This window comes from Trachemys scripta, chromosome 10 (genome assembly GCF_013100865.1).
Source record: "Trachemys scripta elegans isolate TJP31775 chromosome 10, CAS_Tse_1.0, whole genome shotgun sequence".
Lineage (NCBI taxonomy): Eukaryota > Metazoa > Chordata > Testudines > Emydidae > Trachemys > Trachemys scripta.
In genome coordinates, this window is record NC_048307.1 from 22,835,760 (window position 1) to 22,856,799 (window position 21,040).

The 21,040-nt window shown below is 45.5% G+C and overlaps 1 protein-coding gene across 1 annotated transcript in view; it reads left to right on the plus strand.

The window, feature by feature from the left end:
* Positions 1 to 21,040, plus strand: part of LOC117884128 — a 189,630-nt gene extending 168,590 nt beyond the window's left edge. Inside the window, exons 65-74 of the mRNA XM_034784275.1 lie at positions 2,964 to 3,168; positions 4,702 to 4,889; positions 5,775 to 5,872; positions 6,220 to 6,404; positions 7,172 to 7,374; positions 7,963 to 8,152; positions 8,863 to 8,972; positions 13,773 to 13,895; positions 14,520 to 14,661; positions 19,926 to 21,040. Coding sequence (XP_034640166.1) covers positions 2,964 to 3,168; positions 4,702 to 4,889; positions 5,775 to 5,872; positions 6,220 to 6,404; positions 7,172 to 7,374; positions 7,963 to 8,152; positions 8,863 to 8,972; positions 13,773 to 13,895; positions 14,520 to 14,661; positions 19,926 to 19,930 — 1,449 coding nt within the window. The 3' untranslated portion in view covers positions 19,931 to 21,040. The remainder of the gene's footprint in view (positions 1 to 2,963; positions 3,169 to 4,701; positions 4,890 to 5,774; positions 5,873 to 6,219; positions 6,405 to 7,171; positions 7,375 to 7,962; positions 8,153 to 8,862; positions 8,973 to 13,772; positions 13,896 to 14,519; positions 14,662 to 19,925) is intronic.

Sequence of the window (21,040 nt, forward strand, 5' to 3'; positions counted from 1 at the left end):
TAAAGTTCCTTCCCACTATGAAGACTGAGACATGGAGGCTCGTGGTGAAAGAGGTTCCATCTTATTTGTTAAAATGCAGATCAATCTGGTCCTGCCCCCCTTCTTTGCCAAAGAATGGCCACTTGACTGGTGATTTACAGTCAACTTTGATGACACCTGGCTAGAGGCATGAGCTTGTCCTTTATCTTTGCAAAACTGATTTACCCTCTCTTGCTGTCTCAAGGACTCTGTTTACTACTTATATGTAAACTGAGGTAAACACACATGCCTTTGTTTAGGACAGACTGTTTAACATCTTCTGCCTAGTCAGGGCTACGTGAGTTTGAATACATGCTAACAACATCATATGGGGGAATTAGAACTTTACATATAATTTTGCTACCTGCATTTCACCATCATATTATTGATCAGTGAATTATTAGTTTTCAAATGATACCTCACAAGGCATATTTTGTACAGAGATTATGACAATAGTGTGTATGGTGTGAATACAGGTCTTTCGGTCACAGTCATTAATACAAATTAAACACCATTGTATTAACTCTGGTAGTTTTGTTTAATTTGAACTATTAAATGGTTCATCCTTTGTGGACACTGCTGTTCATATAAAGGAAAAGCACACTCCAGCCTTATAAAGGTTCCATGTCTTTGTAACAAACCCTAAGGAATATTGACCCACCTCAGCTCCCAGACACTTTAGTGGAATTATGGGCACTCAGTACCTTCCAGGATCTGGTCCTATAAACCTACCTTCAGTTTTCAATAAATCAGATAGCCCTTTTCTATAGGAATCTAGGAAGAAAGATACAAAACTGTCACAGATTCACCAGCTCTGATCTATGTGCCAGCCTGTAGCCGTCCTTTGGGAGTTATCCCTTTAGCATGCCAGACCCCAAGGGTCCCCATAGTCCCACAGGGGCAGGCCCATGGCCTCCACAAGTCTGAAATTGGGCCTTGGGCACCAGCAATCCCTGCCTCTTTCTGTGACTCCCTATAGTGAGCCCAGACAGGCCACATTCCTGTGGGAGGCTTGTTCTTTACGCCTTCAAGGTGCACTACTCTATCTCAGTGGTTTGAGCATTGGCCTACTAAACCCAGGGTTGTGAGTTCAATCCTTGAGGGGGCCATTTAGGGATCTGGGGCAAAAATCTGTCTGGGGATTGGTCCTGCTTTGAGCAGGGGGTTGGATTAGATGACCTCCTGAGGTCCCTTCCAACCCTGATATTCTATGCATAGGCGTGTGCACTGGGTGTGCCTAGGCACACCCTAATGCAGGGGTGGGCAAATGGCTTCACTCCCCGGCGTGGCAAGCCGCGAGGTCCACGTTCCCGGGCCTGAGCACCTGGCTGAGCGCAGCAAGCCGCCGGCCCCTCCTCCACCTTCCCCCATCCCCTGGAGCCATGCTGCCGCGCGCAGCGCTCTGTGGGTCGGGGCTGCGCGCTCCCGTGGGGCACTGTTTAGCTCCACGGAGAGGCTAGGAGCCTCATCTCATGGTAAGGGGTCTGGGGCCAGGGGGGTTGGATAGGAGGTGGGGGCAGTCAGGGGCCAGGGTGGGTTGGATAAGAGGTGGGATCCCGGGGGGGTGGTGGTTAGGGGCAGGGGGTCTCTGGAGGGGGCAGTCAGGGAGCAGGGGGGATTGGATGGGGCACGGGAGTCCTGGGGTCTCTTAGGGGGCGGGGGGTGGATAGGAGTCAGGGGACAGGGAGCAAGGAGGGTCCTGGGGGGCAGTAAGTGGGGGGGTCTCTGGAACGAGTGGTTAGGGGACAAGGAGCTGGGGGGGGTTGGATGAGTCAGGAGTTCTGGGGGGGAGCTGTCAGGAGGCAGGGGTGTGGAGAGGGGTCGGGGGAGGCAGGGAGTGAGGGGGCTGTATGGGTTGGGAGTTCTGGGGGTTCTGTCGGGGTGGGGAGCAGTTGAATAGGTGTGGGAGTCCCAGGGGTCTGTCTGGGGGCAGGGGTGTGGATAAGGGTCGGGGCAGTCAGGGGACAGGTAGGGGGTAGGGTCCTAGGGGGGCAGTCAGGGGACAAGACTCAGGGAGGCTTAGGTAGGGGGTGGAGTCCTGCTTGGCAGTTAGGGGCAGGGGTCCCAGGAGGGGGTAGTCAGGGGGGGACAAGGAGCAGGGGGGGTTGGGGATTCTGAGGGGGGAAGTCGGGGGGCAGGAAGTAGGCGGGAGTGGATGGGGGCAGGGCAGGGGCGGGGCTCCCTGGGTGCACACCCTAATGAAATGGGCTGCGCACGCCTATGATTCTATGATCCGCAGTTACACCCGGCAGCCTCTTCAATATGAGCTAACAATGTATTAGTCACCTGGCATGCAGAATCTCAAAGTCTTTGGGTTAGCATGAGAGGATCAGGCTTAGGATATGGTTCCTATTTGTGGAAGCCATGGTGTTGCCATGCTGTACTTCTATACTATACCTGAGCCCATCCTTGCCCGCTCTGTCTCCTTTGTCTTCCAGTTCCAGGAGTGCTCTGTGTACCCTGCTCCTCTTAATGCAGATACCTGACACCTCTTGTCTTGTTCTCCAGACACAGCCATGCTGTGTTCACATCCGCAGCTGCCTCTGCAGCTAAGTGGTAATTTTTGGTCATTGGGGTTCCTATTGTTTCTGTAGGGTCTTCCAGTCAAATGTATTGATTCCAGCCCAGACAGTTCTAGTGGCTGTATATCTCACATACCTAACCTGATCTCCCATGCCTTGGGAGAAAATCAGTTCTTCCCCCCCCATGGATAGTGATGCCAAGATGATGGGTACAGAGTCATACAGATAGTGCTTACAAATAGTACAGAAAATTCCCACATTCATCACAAAAGCATTATGGGAAAGCTGTGAGGTTTGCTGCTAAAGACATGGTAGTCCTGAAGCTCTGGAGCGCTGATGATTGTCGTAGGAAAACAAGCTCCAACAGTTTGCTAAAAATCACCGCCTATGTCTACATTTCTTGTTGTTTGGGGCCCATTGCAGGTGCAGCAAATTGATTTCCTGTATGAAGCAGCTGGTTGGCCTTTGAAAGCCTCTCAAGAGATTGCCGGAATCCTCCAAAATGTGGGGAAAGCTGTCGCCCAGATGTGGAAGCAGAGTGGAATCAGGCAAACCCTGAGGAATAACCTCCCACTGTACTTGGAAAAAATTCAAGACACTGTCCAGCAAATGCAAAATGAACTTCAAAGTAAGGAGAGCCATCTAAAGCAAGGGGGTATTCTGCACGGGTCAGGTCAGTGCAGGAAATAAGCAGGGGCTAGAAAACTGAATAAATAAGATGCTGAATAGGTTTTATTTTGATCTCTAAAGAAGCGCTGATCTAGACTCTGGGCTGTGATAGATTATTTATAAATATCTATACAAACTCCACTGCATCCATATTCACATAGATCATAAAAAAACTGCCAAATAACCCTGGTTTAGCAAACCCTCTAATGAAATCCTGGAAGTATAGTCTGACTCATGCCCTGAAGATCAGTAAATCTAGGCTCCGTCAGACTTAGGGCTTGTCTACACTTACCAGGGGAAGGATGCGTGGTGATTGATGCATCGGCAGTCGATTTAGTGGGTCTAGACCCGCTAAATCTACGGCAGATCGCTCTCCCGTCAACTCCTGTACTCCACCTGAACGAGAAGTGCAAGGGGAGTCGACGGGAGAGCATCTCCTGTCGACATAGCATAGTGTGGACCCCGCGGTAGGTAGATCTAAGTACATCAACTTCAGCTATGTTATTCATATAGATCGTTATAACTTAGATCCCTCTCCCTCCGTAGTGTAGACAAGGCTTAAGACTGGCAGCGGATTCCTCAGTCAAGGAGCACATGCTGAAAATGCCACCCCCACCCCCAGCATTTAAACCAAAGAACCATTAACTTGAGGACTAGACTGCTGGAACTTGTGTTAGCTAGATTCTGGGCACTGTACCTGTTCTATGGTTAGTATTCTGCCAGGCCATTCCATTGCTAGCAGTTCACATGATAACAGAGAGTCCTGTGGCATCTTTTCTTAAAGGTGCCACGGGACTCTCTGTTGCTTTTTACAGATTCAGACTAACACGGCTACCCCTCTGATAGTTCACATGATGTTTCAGATGGATGACATTTGCAGTCAAACTAAGAGGAAAATCATGTGAACTGTATTGATCTGTGATTAACAGCTGCCTTCATCATGGCACAAGAGAAAACTTCTAACCGAGTCCCAGAATGTGATCTGTCTCCCTATTGCCAATACCAGGACTTAGTCCTTGGACTCAAGTTCAATGTGTATTTGTACTTTCGGTTATAATAACCAAATTGTCCCCTTGCTCCTCCTTGGAAGGTGACGAGGTGGGAGGTAGAGCTGCAATGATAGAGCAGCCAAGTGCTGAGGCATTCTGTCCATGCAGGGCAGATAGGGACAGACTGAGGGAGCCCGAGGAAAGCTTGTTATGTAACATTCCTTACAGTGGATTTGAAAAAGCAGCATGCGCTCCCCACCATCTCAGTGTCTGCTGCTGGATGCTGGAAAGGTGGACCAGGGCCATACCTGTTTTCAATAGCCTCTCCTACAGAGAAGATAAAGGACTGAAGCTCCCATCTCCTGTGTAGGGAAAGATCCCCTTTTCTCTCTCTTGCACTCCCATCCTCCCCCTGTGCTGGGGCAGTGAAGATTTTGTCCTGAGGTACAGCTGGGGACCACTTTAAAATCTATTTGCTAAGGTCAGTTTCACACTTGTTGCAGAGCCATTAGCAACTCTGAAGGATGCCTACTATGATGTGACTTTGAAGCCACTGGACGAAGTTTGGCAAGAGAAAACAGAGGGATATATGAAGAAAATCCAGGCTTTTGTGCCCAGTATTGTAAAGGATGTATGGTTAATGGAACCAATCCAGGTGACATTAAGAGCCATGAAAACAGGCTTGGATATGGTTAGTATAAAACACTGCTTCATTTTTATATGGGTCGGAGGGGATGGCTTACAGGCCTAAGCATCAACTTTGAAATATCGAGTCTCTCTCTATATGCAGGTCTGGTTCAGGTCCCACTCAGGCTGTTCAAATGAGATCTTAATAAAATTCAAGGTTTTGTCTGCTCTGTGTGAACATCAAGGGCCATATTCCTCAACCTGCTCTCAAACTAGCTACTAAAATTGCACCTAAAATTTTAAGCAACATTTTTGTTTATGCAAATTGCAAAGGTAGAATTCCACCTTCCTGCTTTGTGCACATACCACTAATATATGGGTATGGCTGTTTGCTAATTTTGAAAAAGTGGCCTGGTATCTCAGTGATATGTTTCATATTAGAGGGTTGTCACTCTGGTATCTTTGGCCAAAATGACACCACTAGCAGTGTGCTTGTTGTCCACATGGTTACTGTCTTCCCACCCCAGAGCTACCTGTGTAATTCCTGTCAGTCTATAGTTTGTAAATAGATTTGGGGACCTTCAGAGGTACGATATACCTAAAACTATTTAAAGGAGGTTGTCTGTGCTGCAGAACCAATGCATATAATGGAGATCTCAATCCTCTGCAGTAGCAACTGTAGCACATAAACTCATTGAAGTGTTGGTACATGTTAAATGATATCATCATAGGAAGGCTGTATTTCTCTCTGATATCAATATGGCTAACTTCTCATTTACAAGCTACCTCTAAATAACAGGATGACATGCGGTCAGGCAAGTGACAAATGTGAGGGAGGATTGAGTGTTTGTGAATAGTCTTTTGATATCAAAGCAACGTTCTGGCTGGTCCAAAAATCATGTTAATGTCACAGTTGATTTTATAATGTGCTGTTCTGGTTCCCCACTAGGCAACACACCAGATGCTGAGGTGGGCAGAAGCCAAGTTTTCCAGAGCTGTGAGCAAGATCCGAAAGCCTTTATCAAACCTGTACAGTTTTTCTGCCAGGTAACAGTGGGTATTCCTGGATATGGGTATTCCTGCAGTATAGTCTTCTAAACAGATATTTACATATTTTTTTTTCACATCAAGTCACATTATTAGGGTACAGAACCAAGCAACTATCCTTGGACACCCTTTATACCAGTTAACATTGACAATGTAAGTTATCATCTACTATCATGGCCTGCTTTTTCCACTTCGGAGAATAAGTATCCACCAGCAAATAGAATAACTCTGGAACACTCAGCCTTAAGTAGCACTTTTCTTTCCCATTTTATAACATTTGATACATTAACTGCATTGAATCAATTTAACACCAGTAACAACACGAGTGAATCATTTGTGTCCCACAGGAACTGTTCAATGGCAGTGAAACTGCCAATGCTGCCTAAAGGAGACCACTCTGTGGACCTGGCAAACATCACTAACTACCTCATTGAAGAAAAGCTAATGAGGCCCCTCAGGGACCTCTACAACATCAACCCAGTAGCTGAGTATTATAGAATCAAACAGAGGATGATGGAGAGTCCCTTTGAATGTAAGTTCCTTGACAGCTCTAATATATTTCTCAGCAGGTCCCAGTCCCCTCTGAGCTCCAGACAGAATTTTGCATAACTAGAGAGGATTGTTAATTAACACCATATTTCGATAGATGGCATTTTATAGTATTTTATGTAGACTGGTATTTTGGTGGCGTAACAGTCACCTACCAGTAAATAAGCCATTTTTGTGAACTTTCAACTCCAGCAAATTTCCATGAGAATTTTTCTTATTTTTTTAATTACATACCGTACAAAAAAGCTGTGTTATAACATCACTATGTTGAGAAATGGGGAATGAGCAGGTAGAATATATCTATATCTTACCTACATCCCATTGTGATGAGGTCTCAGAGCATGCATTTTGGCTGAGGTAGTATCTGGGTCTCATATTGAGGGCCTGATCCTAATTTCATTGAAGTCAATGACATAACTCCTGTTAACTTCAGAGTGCACAAGATGGCTCTGCAGACACTTCAGAGACCGCATTAGATAGGGAGTATTGCTAATGGGAGCAGTTCTCATTGAACATCTGACCAACAATTAGTAGACAACAGATCTTCCAGAAACAGTCGTTTTTGGACAGTGTATCTCATGCTTCATTAGCGCCACTACCTGGGCAGAATGGAGGGCTTTCAAAGGAGGCTTCTGACATAAGATTTTCAGGCAAAGAAAATGTTCTGATTCTGGCAAGCAGTTAATAAGTGCCACCCATTGAGCTCTGTGAACAACACAGTGACATTGCTTTTGCAATCTCATCCTCTAGATCATGCTGTGCTGATGGGCAAAAAGCACGTTAGGACTTTTGATGGAAGAATGTATGATCTGACATCGAAGTGCAGTGTGCTTCTTGCCAAGGATTTTGTTCACAATACCTTTACTGTAGTGCTGAACCAGGAGAGTAGTGGCTTGAGATCATTGCACGTGGAGATGAACCGGACTACCATTGATATCTACCCAGGACTGAAGGTAGGTATGCCCACTGAAATCACTGCCCTTTGACAAAGAAGCCAAACCCTGAATTTATCTGCACTTCAGACTTAGCATACAGTGGCTCACATAAGTTAATGCAAAGATAGGAAAATCCCACTAATATATCAGCAAAAGGGAATAGCCCTCAATAAGAGAAACTAATACCATCAATCCTGGACCATAGTCTGCCTGGCCCATATGTGGATACATGAGATGGGGAAGGCTCAAGGAATCTTTCCCCAACTCTTGCATGATCCATGTTAGCCAGGAAGAACTACAGCACCTGTGCTTGGAGAAACAAGCTGTACCTCACTCCTTGTGTCCACTTGGGAGGCTTTGTGCTTCACTGCTCCCTCAGGAGCTCCACACTATCCTCCACATGGGGCTGTGCATAAATGGCACCATCCATTTTCAAATGTGCAAACTGTGAGCCAACCCGGTAACCTGGAGCTGCCATTTCTAACATAAGTTACGTTCCAGATATTTGAAAGTACAACTTCATTGGGGAGTTTAGGGGAATCAACACCTTGCAAGGTCCATCCTAAGTTAGTTACTCTGAACATTTTTATCATCATCTTAAAATAGACATACAAGATGTATAATTTTTCCCTGATGGAAGAGAACTGCCTCAGTCTGGATCAGTCCCTAGAAATGAACGGCATCACCGTGAGAAAAGAAGCTAACAGAATAGAAGTATTGAATGAGAATGGAATTTCTGTCTCCTGCGACTTTCACTATGATCTCTGTACTGTTACCCTGGATGGATGGCATCATGGTAAGTACTAAACATTCAGCATAGCCATTCCCTTCTGCTTCTAATTTGTTTCTCTCTCTGAATTCTAGAAACCTCAGGTTTCAGAATACAGGCTGCCCTGCATCAGCCTTTCCCTCAAGCCCTGGAGATGGCACAAGACACTGCCAGTGAATGTGATGAGACATAGAATATGTTCCTATAGTAACAGCAGCAAGTGTTTACCTAGAATTATTATAATTTTCCAGTTTTTTAATGGACTGTAGCAGCTTGAGGTACCAGTACCCTGTGACCAGCCAGTCTGAGAGCTGCTGTCTAATATGTCAGATATAACAGAGCATGTGAATGTGTGGTACAAAAGCTTCATTCTTTTGGTATGATTAACATACCCCACTCATGGCTTCACCACTCATATGTAAGGCACCATCCCAAACTGATGCCCAAACTTTACAGTGCACCACCCTGTATCTTTATAGACATACATGTCTTCTGTCATGGCAGCTCCTTTCTCTGGCAAGAGGGCAGAGGGAAAAGCTAACACATGGGAGGACAACGTAGCTCCCTCAACCTGTTACTCTGCCAAGGGATACCATCCTTCTGGAACCCAAACATATCACCTCTGCATTACACCTGAGCTCCATTAGGCAGGATAGTAAAAGGCCAGAGGTGGCTTTTAAAACCAGAATTCTCCCGTGGCTCTGTTTTTATCTTCCTCTGCTTTCATTTGGTTCCAGGTGTATCAGCTGGTCTTTTTGGTACCAATGATAATGAAGCTGGAAATGAATGGATGCTTCCCAATCACTCCTACACTGATAGCGTGAAGGAATTCACACGGAGCTGGCAGGTATGCTGGCTATCTCACTGCTATCAGAAAGCACTGTTGCAAGATATCTATCTTTTGAGATCACATGTGGCACTTGGAACACAAAGAGTGCGACTAGTTAATATATATTTGATAGCATGCTCTCCAGGAAAAATGAACAGAGCTCATAAGCTGTACTACAGGACTAACGCAGAAAAAGGAAAATTCAGCTTGCAATGCCTGGCCAAGTTGTTTGCCTTTGAGAGCACCAACTCTGGTTGGTATTAACTCCTCTGTGGCCTTTCCACATCACTTACTAAAGAGCTTACTCAAAAAAAATACCCAAAGCAGATGATGCCACTGAGACTTTGTGGCTCTTCCCTTTCTCTTCACTTGCAAGACCATGACCTAATTCCACACCCAGAACCACTGCAACCATCTAACTCCAATTCAGGGCTTCTGAACTCTACCCCAAATAGCAGAAGGGTTCAAGATATCTTACTTCTGTTCTGCTATTGGAGAATCAGCTGGATTCTAATGAGTGTGCAGAGTATACTTATGTGGGTAATATGGCCAGGATCTCGGTGGGACGGACAGAGGTGTATTGTTAATGTAAACTATTTATTTATTATTAATTTCCTTCCATTTATTTAAGAATACATATTAGCACCCAATGCAAAAGCACCTGGGCAACTTGAGTTAGTAAAAATAATCAATTTAACACAATATATAAGAAACTTTTTGTAATACCGTAAACAAGCTAGGGAGGCATGCATGACCTTTTTAAGTGGTTGATGTCATAATGATTCTGCTTATACTATTGATTGCTACATTTTATTTATATGCCACACAGCATCTTTGGAGTGCTGAACACTGCCAAGAAGAATCTATAGATGACTTTAGCTGAACTCTGTGTGCTGCTTGCAGTCAGTTTGACTCCTATCCCGTTCAGAAAAAGTAATAAAAAGATTGACTTACTGATAATGTACCATTGATATACATCATTAAAGCAATGGCCAGGAATACAAATATGCCAAGTCAGGAATTCATTCCAACTACTTCAAACCTTTTTAAAGGGGTAGGATGAGACAATACAGTGGAAATAACCTGCTGGACAATGTATTTAGTTGTACTGGTAAAGTGGAGCTTACATCTCTCCAGCAGTGCAAGTAGGGCAGTACGGTTGGGTATGCCATACCAGCAAGATATTTATAGCTGGTACAGTGTACCGCAAAGACACAGGAGGAGCAGAACATACGGCCACTGGGCGGCCCCATGCCGGCAACTTCTCTGGCACAGCTATACCACCCCAGCCCTTCCACACAGGGTCTCCTCCGTCTGTAAAGCAGCTCCGCAGAAGGATAGGGCTGGGGGCAGTACAGCTGCGCTAGAGGAACTGCTGTATGAGGCTGCCTAGTGGCCCCACATTCTGCTCCTTTCCCCGCTGCGGTTCCCGGGAGAGCCCAGCAGTTTAGGGTTCTCGCGGGGAAAGGAGCAGAACGCCAGCAGCTCTTCTGACGTGGTTCTACCACCCCAGCCCTTCCACGCAGCTGTGTCTCTCCAGGGTCTTTACAGCAGCCCTGCTGGAGAACAGGGCTGGGGATGGTAGAGCAATGCCAGAGGCAGGGCTGGTTCTAGGTTTTTTGCCGCCCCAAGCAAAAAAAATTTTGGATGCCCCTCCCCCAACCCTGGGCTCTTCCCCCCCCCAACCCGCATCCCCTGCCGCCCCAGCCCTGGTCTTCCCCCGCCCCACCTGCAACCTCCTTCTGCCCCAGCCCTGGGTCACTGGTAACTCGCTCCCAGGGCAGGTCATTCAGCAGGAATTTTGGATGTGCACAGAACACAGACAGGATTGGTTCCCATATGGTTACAGAACTGCAGTAAAATGGAACAATTTTCAGCTTGTGTGATTGGAGGATATCTGGATGCATATTATAAGACTGGCCTACATAAATGAGGAAAAGTTGAGGTGCCTTTATTATTCTTTTGTTCCACTCTTTCTTTCTATGGGGAATTTGCCAATGCAATATCACTGTCTTCCTTTTAAACAAATAAAACTAAAAAAAATGGCAATGGCTGTTGAAAATAGCAATTCCAGTCCTAATAACCACTGGGAAGCATTTCTTGCTCAATTTTATCCTGCTTTTTCCTACAGCAAGTTACAGTGGATCAGTACATTTGATTTGGGAGAAATGAAGTAACAGCTGCCCAAGTTGAGCTTGAGCACTCCTGAATTTTGAGGTGTTCAAATCTGGAAGGCAGGTGCTAGATTCCCTTTCTGAATATTTGCTAAATCTGGAAAGGAAAAGTCAATTTCTGCTTCCATGGCTCAGAAGTGGAAATCCTCCTATGTGCGTGGTACTGTATCTAAAGCTGCCCAGATCCTCTAGTAGAGCCTCCCCTCCCTTACTTTTCATTTTAAATTCTAGTGGTATCCACGTACCTCCCTTGCTAGGCTTCAGATAGAGAGGAGCACTGTCCATTTAGTCCACCCAATTCCTTCTTTGGGGGCTGCAAGCTGAGGTCACACCAGTATCCCTAATCCAGTCTGGGGAAGTCTTCTGAAAGGGATATCTGGGCCAAAGCCTATTCCTTGGGCATACTACTAGGGTTATCATACGTCCGTATTTTCACGGACATGTCCAGCTTTTTTGGTTTGAAATGGCTGTCCGGGAGGAATTTGTAAAACTCTCAAAAGCTCCAGGATTTCCCTCCCAATGCAGAGTGCGGCGCAAGTGACAGGCCAGCTCGGACGGATTGAGCCGCTCGCATGGGGGCGCCAGAAGCAAGAGCTCCTTCCCCTGCTCCCCCCCTCCCCTGCAACCTCAGCGTGTCACGCCGGCAGCGTTCTCGGGGTGGGAGGGGGGCTGTGCACGCCGCAGGGGAGCGCCGCAGCGTGTCTGTGGCAGCGTGACAGGCTCCATGCGGAGCCCGACACGCTGGTCTGAGCAGCACGGTAAGGGGGCCGGGGGGTTGGAGAAGGGGTAGGGGGTCCTGGGGAGAGTTAAGGAACAGGAAGCAGGGGGGGATTGGATGGGGGGGGGGTTCTGAAGGGGCCTGTCAGGGGGCAGGGGTGTGGAGGGGAATTGGGACAGTCAAGGGACAGGTGGCGGAGGGGTTGGATGGGTCGGGGGAGCCTGTCAGGGGGCGGGGGGGTGGAGAGGGGTCAGGGCACGCAAGGAACAGGGAGCTGAGGGGGTTTGGATGGGTCAGGGGTTCTGGGGGGGGCCTGTGAGGGGGTGGGGTTGTGGAACGGGGTCAGGACAGTCAAGGAACAGGTGGCAGGAGGGGTTGGATAGGCATGGGAGTCCTGGGGGTCTGTCAGGGGGCGGGGGTGTGCATAGGGGCCAAGGGCAGCCAGGGGAAGGGTAGTGGGTGGAGTCCTAGGGGGGCAGTTAGGGTGAGGGGTCTCAGGAGGGGGCAGTCGGGGACAAGGAGAAAGGAGGCTTAGATAGGGGGTGGGGTCCCGGGGGCCGATCAGGGACAGGGGTCCTGGGAAGGGGCGATCAGGGGACAAGGAGTAGAGGGGCTTAGATAGGGTGTGGGGTTCCAGGGGGTGGTTACGGTCAGGGGTCCCAGGAGGGGGTGATCAGGGGACAATCAGGAGACAAGGAGAAGGGGGGGTTGGATGGGTTGGGGTTTCTGTGGGGGGCAGTCAGGGGGAATTGGGAGGGAGTGGATGGGGGCAGGGTGGGGCTACCCTTCTCCCCCCCCCCATGGAGTATCCTCTTTTGTGAATATTAAAATATGGTATCCCTACCCGTCACAGTGCAGCTCTCCATTCACAGCAAACTGCAGCATGAGGTCTCAGCTACCTCACTCCCTCCCACTCCCTTTCCTGTTGATAGCGGCCAAGGGAATGCTGTGAAATGTAGTTTCCAAGGAACTACAGCTCCCAGGGCCCCCTGTTGGTTCTCAGCTCCCATGCTGGATCCCTGCCTCCCCTGAAAATGGGCCGCCCCAAGCACCTGCTTGCTTTGCTGGTGCCTAGAGCCGGCCCTGGCAGGAGGAGCTGCTGGTGTTCTGCAGCTTTCCACGCTGCGGTTCCCAGGAGAGCCCTGAACTGCAGAACGTGAGGCCACAGGAGACTTTGCAGGCCAGGAGCCATGCAATTGAACACCTGCATAGAAAAATAATTGTTTGGGAGCTTACCTTTGTGTTCTGCCTGAATATAGGGTTGACCACATGGCGTACTGATCTGATCTACAAATGTGCATTTGCAATGTTTGTGCCAAACAAATCATGGCATAGGTTGCAGTGAATGCTGCTCATTTCTGATTTTGTTGATGTTGCATTATCACTATTTTGTGTTTGGACCTGAACCAAGCATCACGAAAATCCATCCACATCTCATTGTGCAGAAATGTTTGTCATTGCCACTACCTTCCACTTGTGATTATTTTCTCTTAAAACTTTATAAATATTCTTGTTAATAAGTACAATAGTCAGAAAGAATCTGAGTAACTTTTCTCTCTACAAAAGGACCTAATAAAAGCACTACTTTTAATAACGTTATAATGATAGATTAAAAAAAGACAGCTAGCCAACAACTTGTTTCAGCAGCTAATGAATCACAAAAATCGATAAGAAAAGGAAACAATGTTTCTAACCTGTAATATTTATAAGATGATACAATCTTTGTTTCATTTATAAAGACTGCATGGCACATCCTAATATTAATGAAACAATAAAAAATTATTCAGAGCAGCATAAAAAAAAAAAGTCTAACAAGCCTTCATCTATAGTGCTTGCAGTGATCTTTCCCAATGTAAATGAAGGGGTTTACAGTGCATTAGTGCTTTAAAAATGGTGTTTATTCATTGACTAGTCTTGTTTTCTCAGGTGAGCAGTCACTGCAGCTACGTACAGAAGAAGGTGAAACCGTGTTCCATCACAGCTAAGCAAAAAGTTTGTAAAGTGTTTTTTCAAGAACCCCACTCTCTTCTTAGGAACTGCTTCAAAGTTGTAAGTATTACTAGGAATCAGTTTGGACCTCCTAACACCACTCTTCAAAGCTGCATTAATGAATTATGAAAGATTGCAGGGAAGGTGAACATTCCACAGTGTCCTTACTTTTAACTATCGGGAGTTTAGTTGAAACTCATCCTCTGTAGTGATCAGAACAGTATCACAGAAGGACTAACCAAATGTCACACTCTCTCCACCACATAAATACGTTTCTCTGATCTATGGAATGTTACCTTGGCTTGACATTGTAGTTTATCATATTGGTGTAGAATATGGAAATACAGTAGAGCCCTAGAATCAGTCATAATAAAAGATGTATTAATAATGATTTCAGAAACCAGACATGTGGAATGAAAAAAGTCAATCCTCTGAAGTTCTTGATTTCATTCTTTACAGCAAATCAGGCAAATTAACTGTGAGAGTTATTTTATAGACTATTGATATGGTCTAAATACCTTCCTTTCACCTATGTTAATTCTCATATGCAGCTGAGGCTGACAACGCAAGACAAGCTAAAAGAAGGTTTATTCACATTTCCAAATTATCATCAACCTGTTAGAAGAGTTGTATACTTTGCTTCATGTATCTGAGACATTACGTATCATTCTGTTCATGTTTAAGGTGGACCCTGAGCTGTTCTACAGCATGTGCGTGTATGATGCTTGTGACTCCAGTGAGTTGAAAGCTGCCTGCAACTTGGCAGCTGCATTTGTCCACTTGTGCAGCAGGAATTTTGTCCCCTTGGAAATTCCTTCTCAATGTGGTAAGTTTCATTTCTGTTCATCCCAAACACTCTGCCTAGGATGTCAGACTTAACATACAAATGTTATCTAGTAACGTGGCTATAAGTAATCACAGAAACACTATTCCACAATTTTTTGCTTATCTCCACAGTTTTGTCCCTCCAGCTTATATTTCAGCCTTTGTTTTTAACTCAGTAGAGCAGACACCACCGCTGTTTCTTATTCCCTGTTGGCTACTTTATTTCCTCTGAATTTGCTTAGTGAAAACATTTTTATAGTATTATAAACTTATTTTTTCCATGTTTTCTAATTCTTTGATGATCTTTTTGCTTTGTTCCTTTGTTTTTCTTCTGAATATTTATCTGGATTCATGTTATCAAAAATATATATTTTGTGATTCAAAAAACAAACAAGACATAAAAGGTTCCTTTCCTTCCACTCTTTTTAATGAGATCTGCATTCCTTAGAATACAAGATTAAAAAACCGCTATTTTAATCTGACCATCAGTTATCTCAGATCCATCTCTCCGCTGCTCTCTCGTTAGAACGCAGAGGTAGAAAACTTTCATAGGCGTGATCCTTGGGGTTTGTAACCATTTACACCAGAGTCCCTGCCAAGATGAAAGAATGTTTGTTACTCTTGAGTAATTTAGAGAAAGATTGGGCCGCTGCTGTAGGTTGATGTATCTCCACAGACTTATTCCTGATTTACGCTGGTGTGGAAATTAGAATCAGGCCCATCACCTGATCTAAGTGATGGTGCCCAACAGCATATGGAGTAGCGCATTCCATTATTCCATCTATATTCTGGCTACCTTCTTGTTCCGTTTCTTCTAAGCAGCTGAATTATAGTGATCATTTCCCAATGGCAAGAGACAACTACTATTATTCCCATTTACGTTGTATGGAATCATCTGTCCTCTGCCTCCATACATTGTAGCTCTAGTGCTGATCCTCAGCCATTGTAAACACAAGTGTGCAATACCAGTAGCTAAATGAAAAGCAATCTGTTTAGGCAGAATTGCAATGTTTTGATACATCTTGTAGTTTAGGGATTATAAATAACGGCACATTGAACTTTAGGTGTTTCCTACAGAATCACATGCATTCCTGAATTATTACAACACACTTCAACTTCCTCCTGCACAAAGAATTTGTTTTGGCTCTTTGTTTCCTGATATTATAGATAACGGCACCCTTCTTGAACTGTATGTGCTGTTTATTGACTACAGTAGATAGATAAATAATTAAAAACCTACTACAACTGCTGACATGGTTCCTTGTTCTGCATTATATGCCGCCTAAGCGCAATGAAGAATGGCTTCAAATATGGAAACATTTGAGGCTATAATCATCTTCTGAGAAAAACGGCCATATGAATCTTTGAAACTGACCCCAATAATTACCATTTTGTTTACATGTAGAGTACAGTCCTTTATTTGGAAGAAAAGAAGTCCTTACATCACTTTCACTTGTTGAGAACATTAAAGGAAACAGACATACAAATCATTGCCATCCTAATTACTACCACACTTGTCCAAATAATAATGTAAGATGTAATGACCCATTTACAACTTGTTTACTACAAAGAAAAGCATATACTGTAAGTAAGTGATAGGACTATGCAGATAAGGCAATTATGCAGTTGCTAGGATTGAAGCACTTAGATTTACACTGCTAATTTGTCTGCTGTATGCACTGCTGAGGCTTGGAAATGAGAAAATGGAGGCTCTCTTGATACATGAAATGATATGACGAGTTATTTCCTGGCATTTGTAAACACATTAATTGATTTGGTGACTACAAACGTACAATTCCATTTTTAACAAGCTAGAAAAACAAGGGTATAAGATTCTTTTACACATGACCACAGGGGACGATCATCAGATATTTGTGAATGAGGCCACATAAATAAAGCCTCATCAAAAGAACGCTCAGTACACATGTATGTGCATGCATACTTCTAGATGTGTGCATGAGTATTACATACTTCTCATAGGAGATCGTGATAAATCAGTAGGGAATATGGGGGATTGGGCTGCCCAGTGTATAGACAATACCAGGGCCGGTTCTAGGTTTTTTGCTGCCCCCAGCAAAAAAAAAAAAAAAAAAAAAAAAAATTGGCTGCACACCACCCCAGCCCTGGGCTCTCCCCACCCCCACCTGCACCCTCTGCTGCCCCAGCCCTGGGCTCTGCCCTCCCCCAACCTGCACCCTCCTTCCACCCCAGCCCTGGGTCACTGGTAACTCGCTCCCACGGCAGGTCATTCAGCAGGAATTTTGGATGTGCACAGAACACAGGCAGGATTGGTTCCCATATGCTTACAGAACTGCAGTAAAGTGAAACAATTTTCAGCTTGTGTGATTGGAGGATATCTGGATGCATATTATAAGACTGTCCTACATAAATGAGGAAAAGTTGAGGTGCCTTTATTATTCTTTTCTTCCACTCTTTGTTTCTATGGGGAATTTGCCAATGCAATATCACTGTCTTCCTTTTAAACAAATAAAACAAAAAAAATGGCAATGGCTGTTGAAAATAGCAATTCCAGTCCTAATAACCACTGGGAAGCATTTCTTGCTCAATTTTATCCTACTTTTTCCTACAGCAAGTTACAGTGGATCAGTACATTTGATTTGGGAGAAATGAAGTAACAGCTGCCCAAGTTGAGCTTGAGCACTCCCCTTAATTTTGAGGTGTTCAAATCTGGAAGGCAGGTGCTAGATTCCCTTTCTGAATATTTGCTAAATCTGGAAAGGAAAAGTCAATTTCTGCTTCCATGGCTCAGAAGTGGAAATCCTCCTATGTGCCTGGTACTGTATCTAAAGCTGTCCAGGTGCCCTAGCAGAGCCTCCCTCACTTTTCATTTTAAATTCTAGTGGGATCCACGTACCTCCCTTGCTAGGCTTCAGATAGAGAGGGGCACTGTCCATTTAGTCCACCCAATTCCTTTTTTGGGGGCTGCAAGCTGAGGTCACACCAGTATCCCTAATCCAGTCTGGGGAAGTCTCTGAAGAGGATATCTGGGCCAAAGCCTACTCCTTGGGCATACTACTAGGGTTATCATACGTCCATATTTTCACGGACATGTCCAGCTTTTTCGGTTTGAAATGGCCGTCCGGGAGGAATTTGTAAAACTCTCAAAGGGTCCGGGATTTCCCTCCCAATGCAGAGCGCGGTGCGGCTGACAGGCTAGCTCGGATGGATTGAGCTGCTCGCATGGGGCCTCCAGCAGCCAGAGCCCTTCCCTTGCTCCCCCCCTCCCCTGAAGCCTCAGCGCATCATGCCGGCAGCGCTCTGGGTGGGGAGGGGGGCTGTGCGCTCTGCAGGGGAGCGCAGCAGTGTGTCTGCGGCAGCGTGTCGGGCTCCATGTGGAGCCAGTCACGCTGGTCTGAGTGGCACGGTAATGGGGTTGGGGGGTTGGAGAAGGGGTAGGGGATTCAAGAGGGGAGTCAAGGGACAGGGAGCTGGGGGGTTGGATGGGTTGGGGGTTCTGGGGGGGGGCCTGTCAGTGGGCAGGGTGGGGAGAGGGGTCAGGACAGTCAAGGGACAGGAGCAGGGAGGGTTGGATGGATTAGGGGTTCTGGGGCGGCTGTTAGGGGGCGGAGTTGTGGAGAGGGGGCGGGGCAGTCAGAGGACAGGGAGCGGGGGGGTTGGATGGGGTGGAGGTTCAGGGAGGCAGGCAGGGGCATGGAGCAGGGGGGTTGGATGGGTCAGGATTCTGGGGGGGGGCAGTCACGGGACAGGCAGCAGTTGGATAGGCATGGGAGTCCCGGGGGCTCTGTCAGGGGGCGAGGATGTGGATAGGGGCCAGGGCAGTCAGGGGACAGATAGGGTGTGGGGTGCTAGGGCAGCAGTTTGGGGGAGTGGGTCCCAGGAAGCGGCGATCAGGGGACAAGGAGCAGGGGGGCTTAGATAGAGGATGGGGTCCCGGGGAGCGGTTAGGTGCAGGGGTCCCGGGAGGGGTGATCAGGGGACAAGGAGGAGGGGGGGTTGGATGGGTTGGGGTTTCTGTGGGGGGCAGTCACGGGGTGGGAATTGGGAGGGAGTGGATGGGGACACCCCCAGTGGAGTGTCCTCTCTTTTAAATGTTAAAATATGGTATCTCTACCCTTCACAGTGCAGCTCTCCATTCACAGCAAGCTGCAGCATGAGGTCTCAGCTACCTCACTCCCTCCCCCTCCCTTTCCTGTTGATAGCGGCCAAGGGAATGCTGGGAAATGTAGTTCTTTCCCTGCTCCAGGGCTGGCTCTACAGGCAGGGAGCTAACCAAGGATCTACAGCTCCCAGGGCCCCATGCTGGATCCCTGCCGCCCCTGCAAATGGGCCGCCCCAAGCACCTGCTTGTTTTGCTGGTGTCTAGAGCTGCCCCTGGACAATACCCAACTGCAAAATTTGAATCTGGATTTTATTCTAAACCCACTAAATCTCAGGTGTATTCAGTTTTATTTGGGCTCCATCTCTAATAGCATATTTAAGACACACAGAGAGGAATTAACTTCTCTAAATACAGAGACAGATATTTGTTTAAATTTTTAAAAAGTGCCTGACGCTGAATATTCAGTTAATGTATGCAAACCATGTTTACAATAGGCCGATGACCAAGTTTGTCAAGGGGGGGAGGGATAGCTCAGTGGTTTGAGCATTGGCCTGCTAAACCCAGGGTTGTGAGTTCAATCCTTGAGGGGACCATTTAAGGAACTGAGGTAAAAATCTGTCTGGGAATTGGTCCTGCTTTGAGCAGGGTGTTGGACTAGATGACCTTCTGAGATCCCTTCTAACCCTGATATTCTATGAAGTTTGTGAAATCAGCTAGTAACATTAACCAATATAATTCCTTAAGAGTTCAGTACTGTTGGGGACCTATCAACATTTGGGCCAATGCTAGCAGTTCTCATTCAAACAAGACTTGCACTGACTTGAATGCTAGTTTTTCCCGAGTAGGGATTTCAGCATTGGATCCTATCTGTGTTGCCAAACTTTAGTTAAAAAGAAAAAAAGACTTCCTTCTTCTAAATATAGCTTAGGGTGGAGTAGATCTGGGCCTGATTTAATTTTAAGTGTACAAAGTCACATATTCATAGTGTAAGTAAAACTTCCTGTCCTGCTTTGGAATAACCCAATGAAACTTTTATTTCCATTGATCCCTTTTATTGGTGTCCTAATTCAGTGTGACATTTGATTGTATTTATTTTATATATATAGTTTGATTCACTAATTGCCTTTTTATCATCTGAGATTCCAGAGAACACTGTCTAGTATTGTATCTCTTTTCACTTGCAGTCTGAATTTGCTCTTAATTGCAACTATGAACCCTGAAGATGAAAAAGCTCTCTCAACATCTGAAAAAAACCTGGTTTGATAACCTAGAAGCAACAGTATGGAAAAACAGCAACAGTGTCCATGAAAGCCAGCATTTACAGCACAGATTATAAGAAGAAAAGCTTTTCAGGCTAAAGAGCCTGAAGAAAATTTAATTATTACAGTTACTTGTCATTATATTAATCACATCAGGATAACTCTGACATGAGAGAGAGCACGTTAGAGTAACTTATTTTTTTTAAATAAACCTCTTGTTTTGCCCTCCTCTTCAGCTACAGTATCTCATTTTCATAATTTGAATATAATTAAACAATCACATTGTCTCTCCTCCACCCCAGTTCAGTAAAATCTGGCTGCTCTGTCAGCACACTAAGCCTTAAGATTGTATGGAAGTACCATCTTTTGTTGTTCTCTAGGAATCCAATTCAGCCATTTGATCTGTTCTGGAGAGATTCATGTCTAACCCATCTTACTAAAGAGAACCCCCCGCCCAAAAGTAGGACTTTTGAGATGGTGAAAAATAGCCATTCCTTGTGCTCTCCCACCTGATTCCCATTATGAAACTCAATTAGCATACCACTTTCAAAGAGAAACAATCTTCTCCGTAGTGTCCCACCTACCAATTGCACATCCCACTTCCTTCCTTCAGACTCACTTTCAGATATCTTTCCATGTGTCCTAGATAGGGTGACAGATCTAATCCATACCTTTTGGTAGTTATAAACAGGATGCAGATGGCATCTTTAGACATCACTGTTTGAAGTCTTACTGCTAAACTACTTTTGATATTTTAAATCAAATGGATTTCAATATTTTGATCTTTATATAAGAAAAGCTCATTTTCTTTTTGACATACACATTTTTCCAGTCAACACTAGGAATACCTCAAAGTGGTTATTTTTAGTGAGGGAAACACAAAGCAAATATTCAATAGCCATTACTCAGCATTATTGTCATAAATTGGAATAACAGGGTCCTGCAATATATATTATGTTGATGAAAGTTTTTACTTCCTTTCCTTATTTTTGCTGTGATGCACTTTCATTAATTGTCTTTAAAAATAAAGTTGTCCTGAT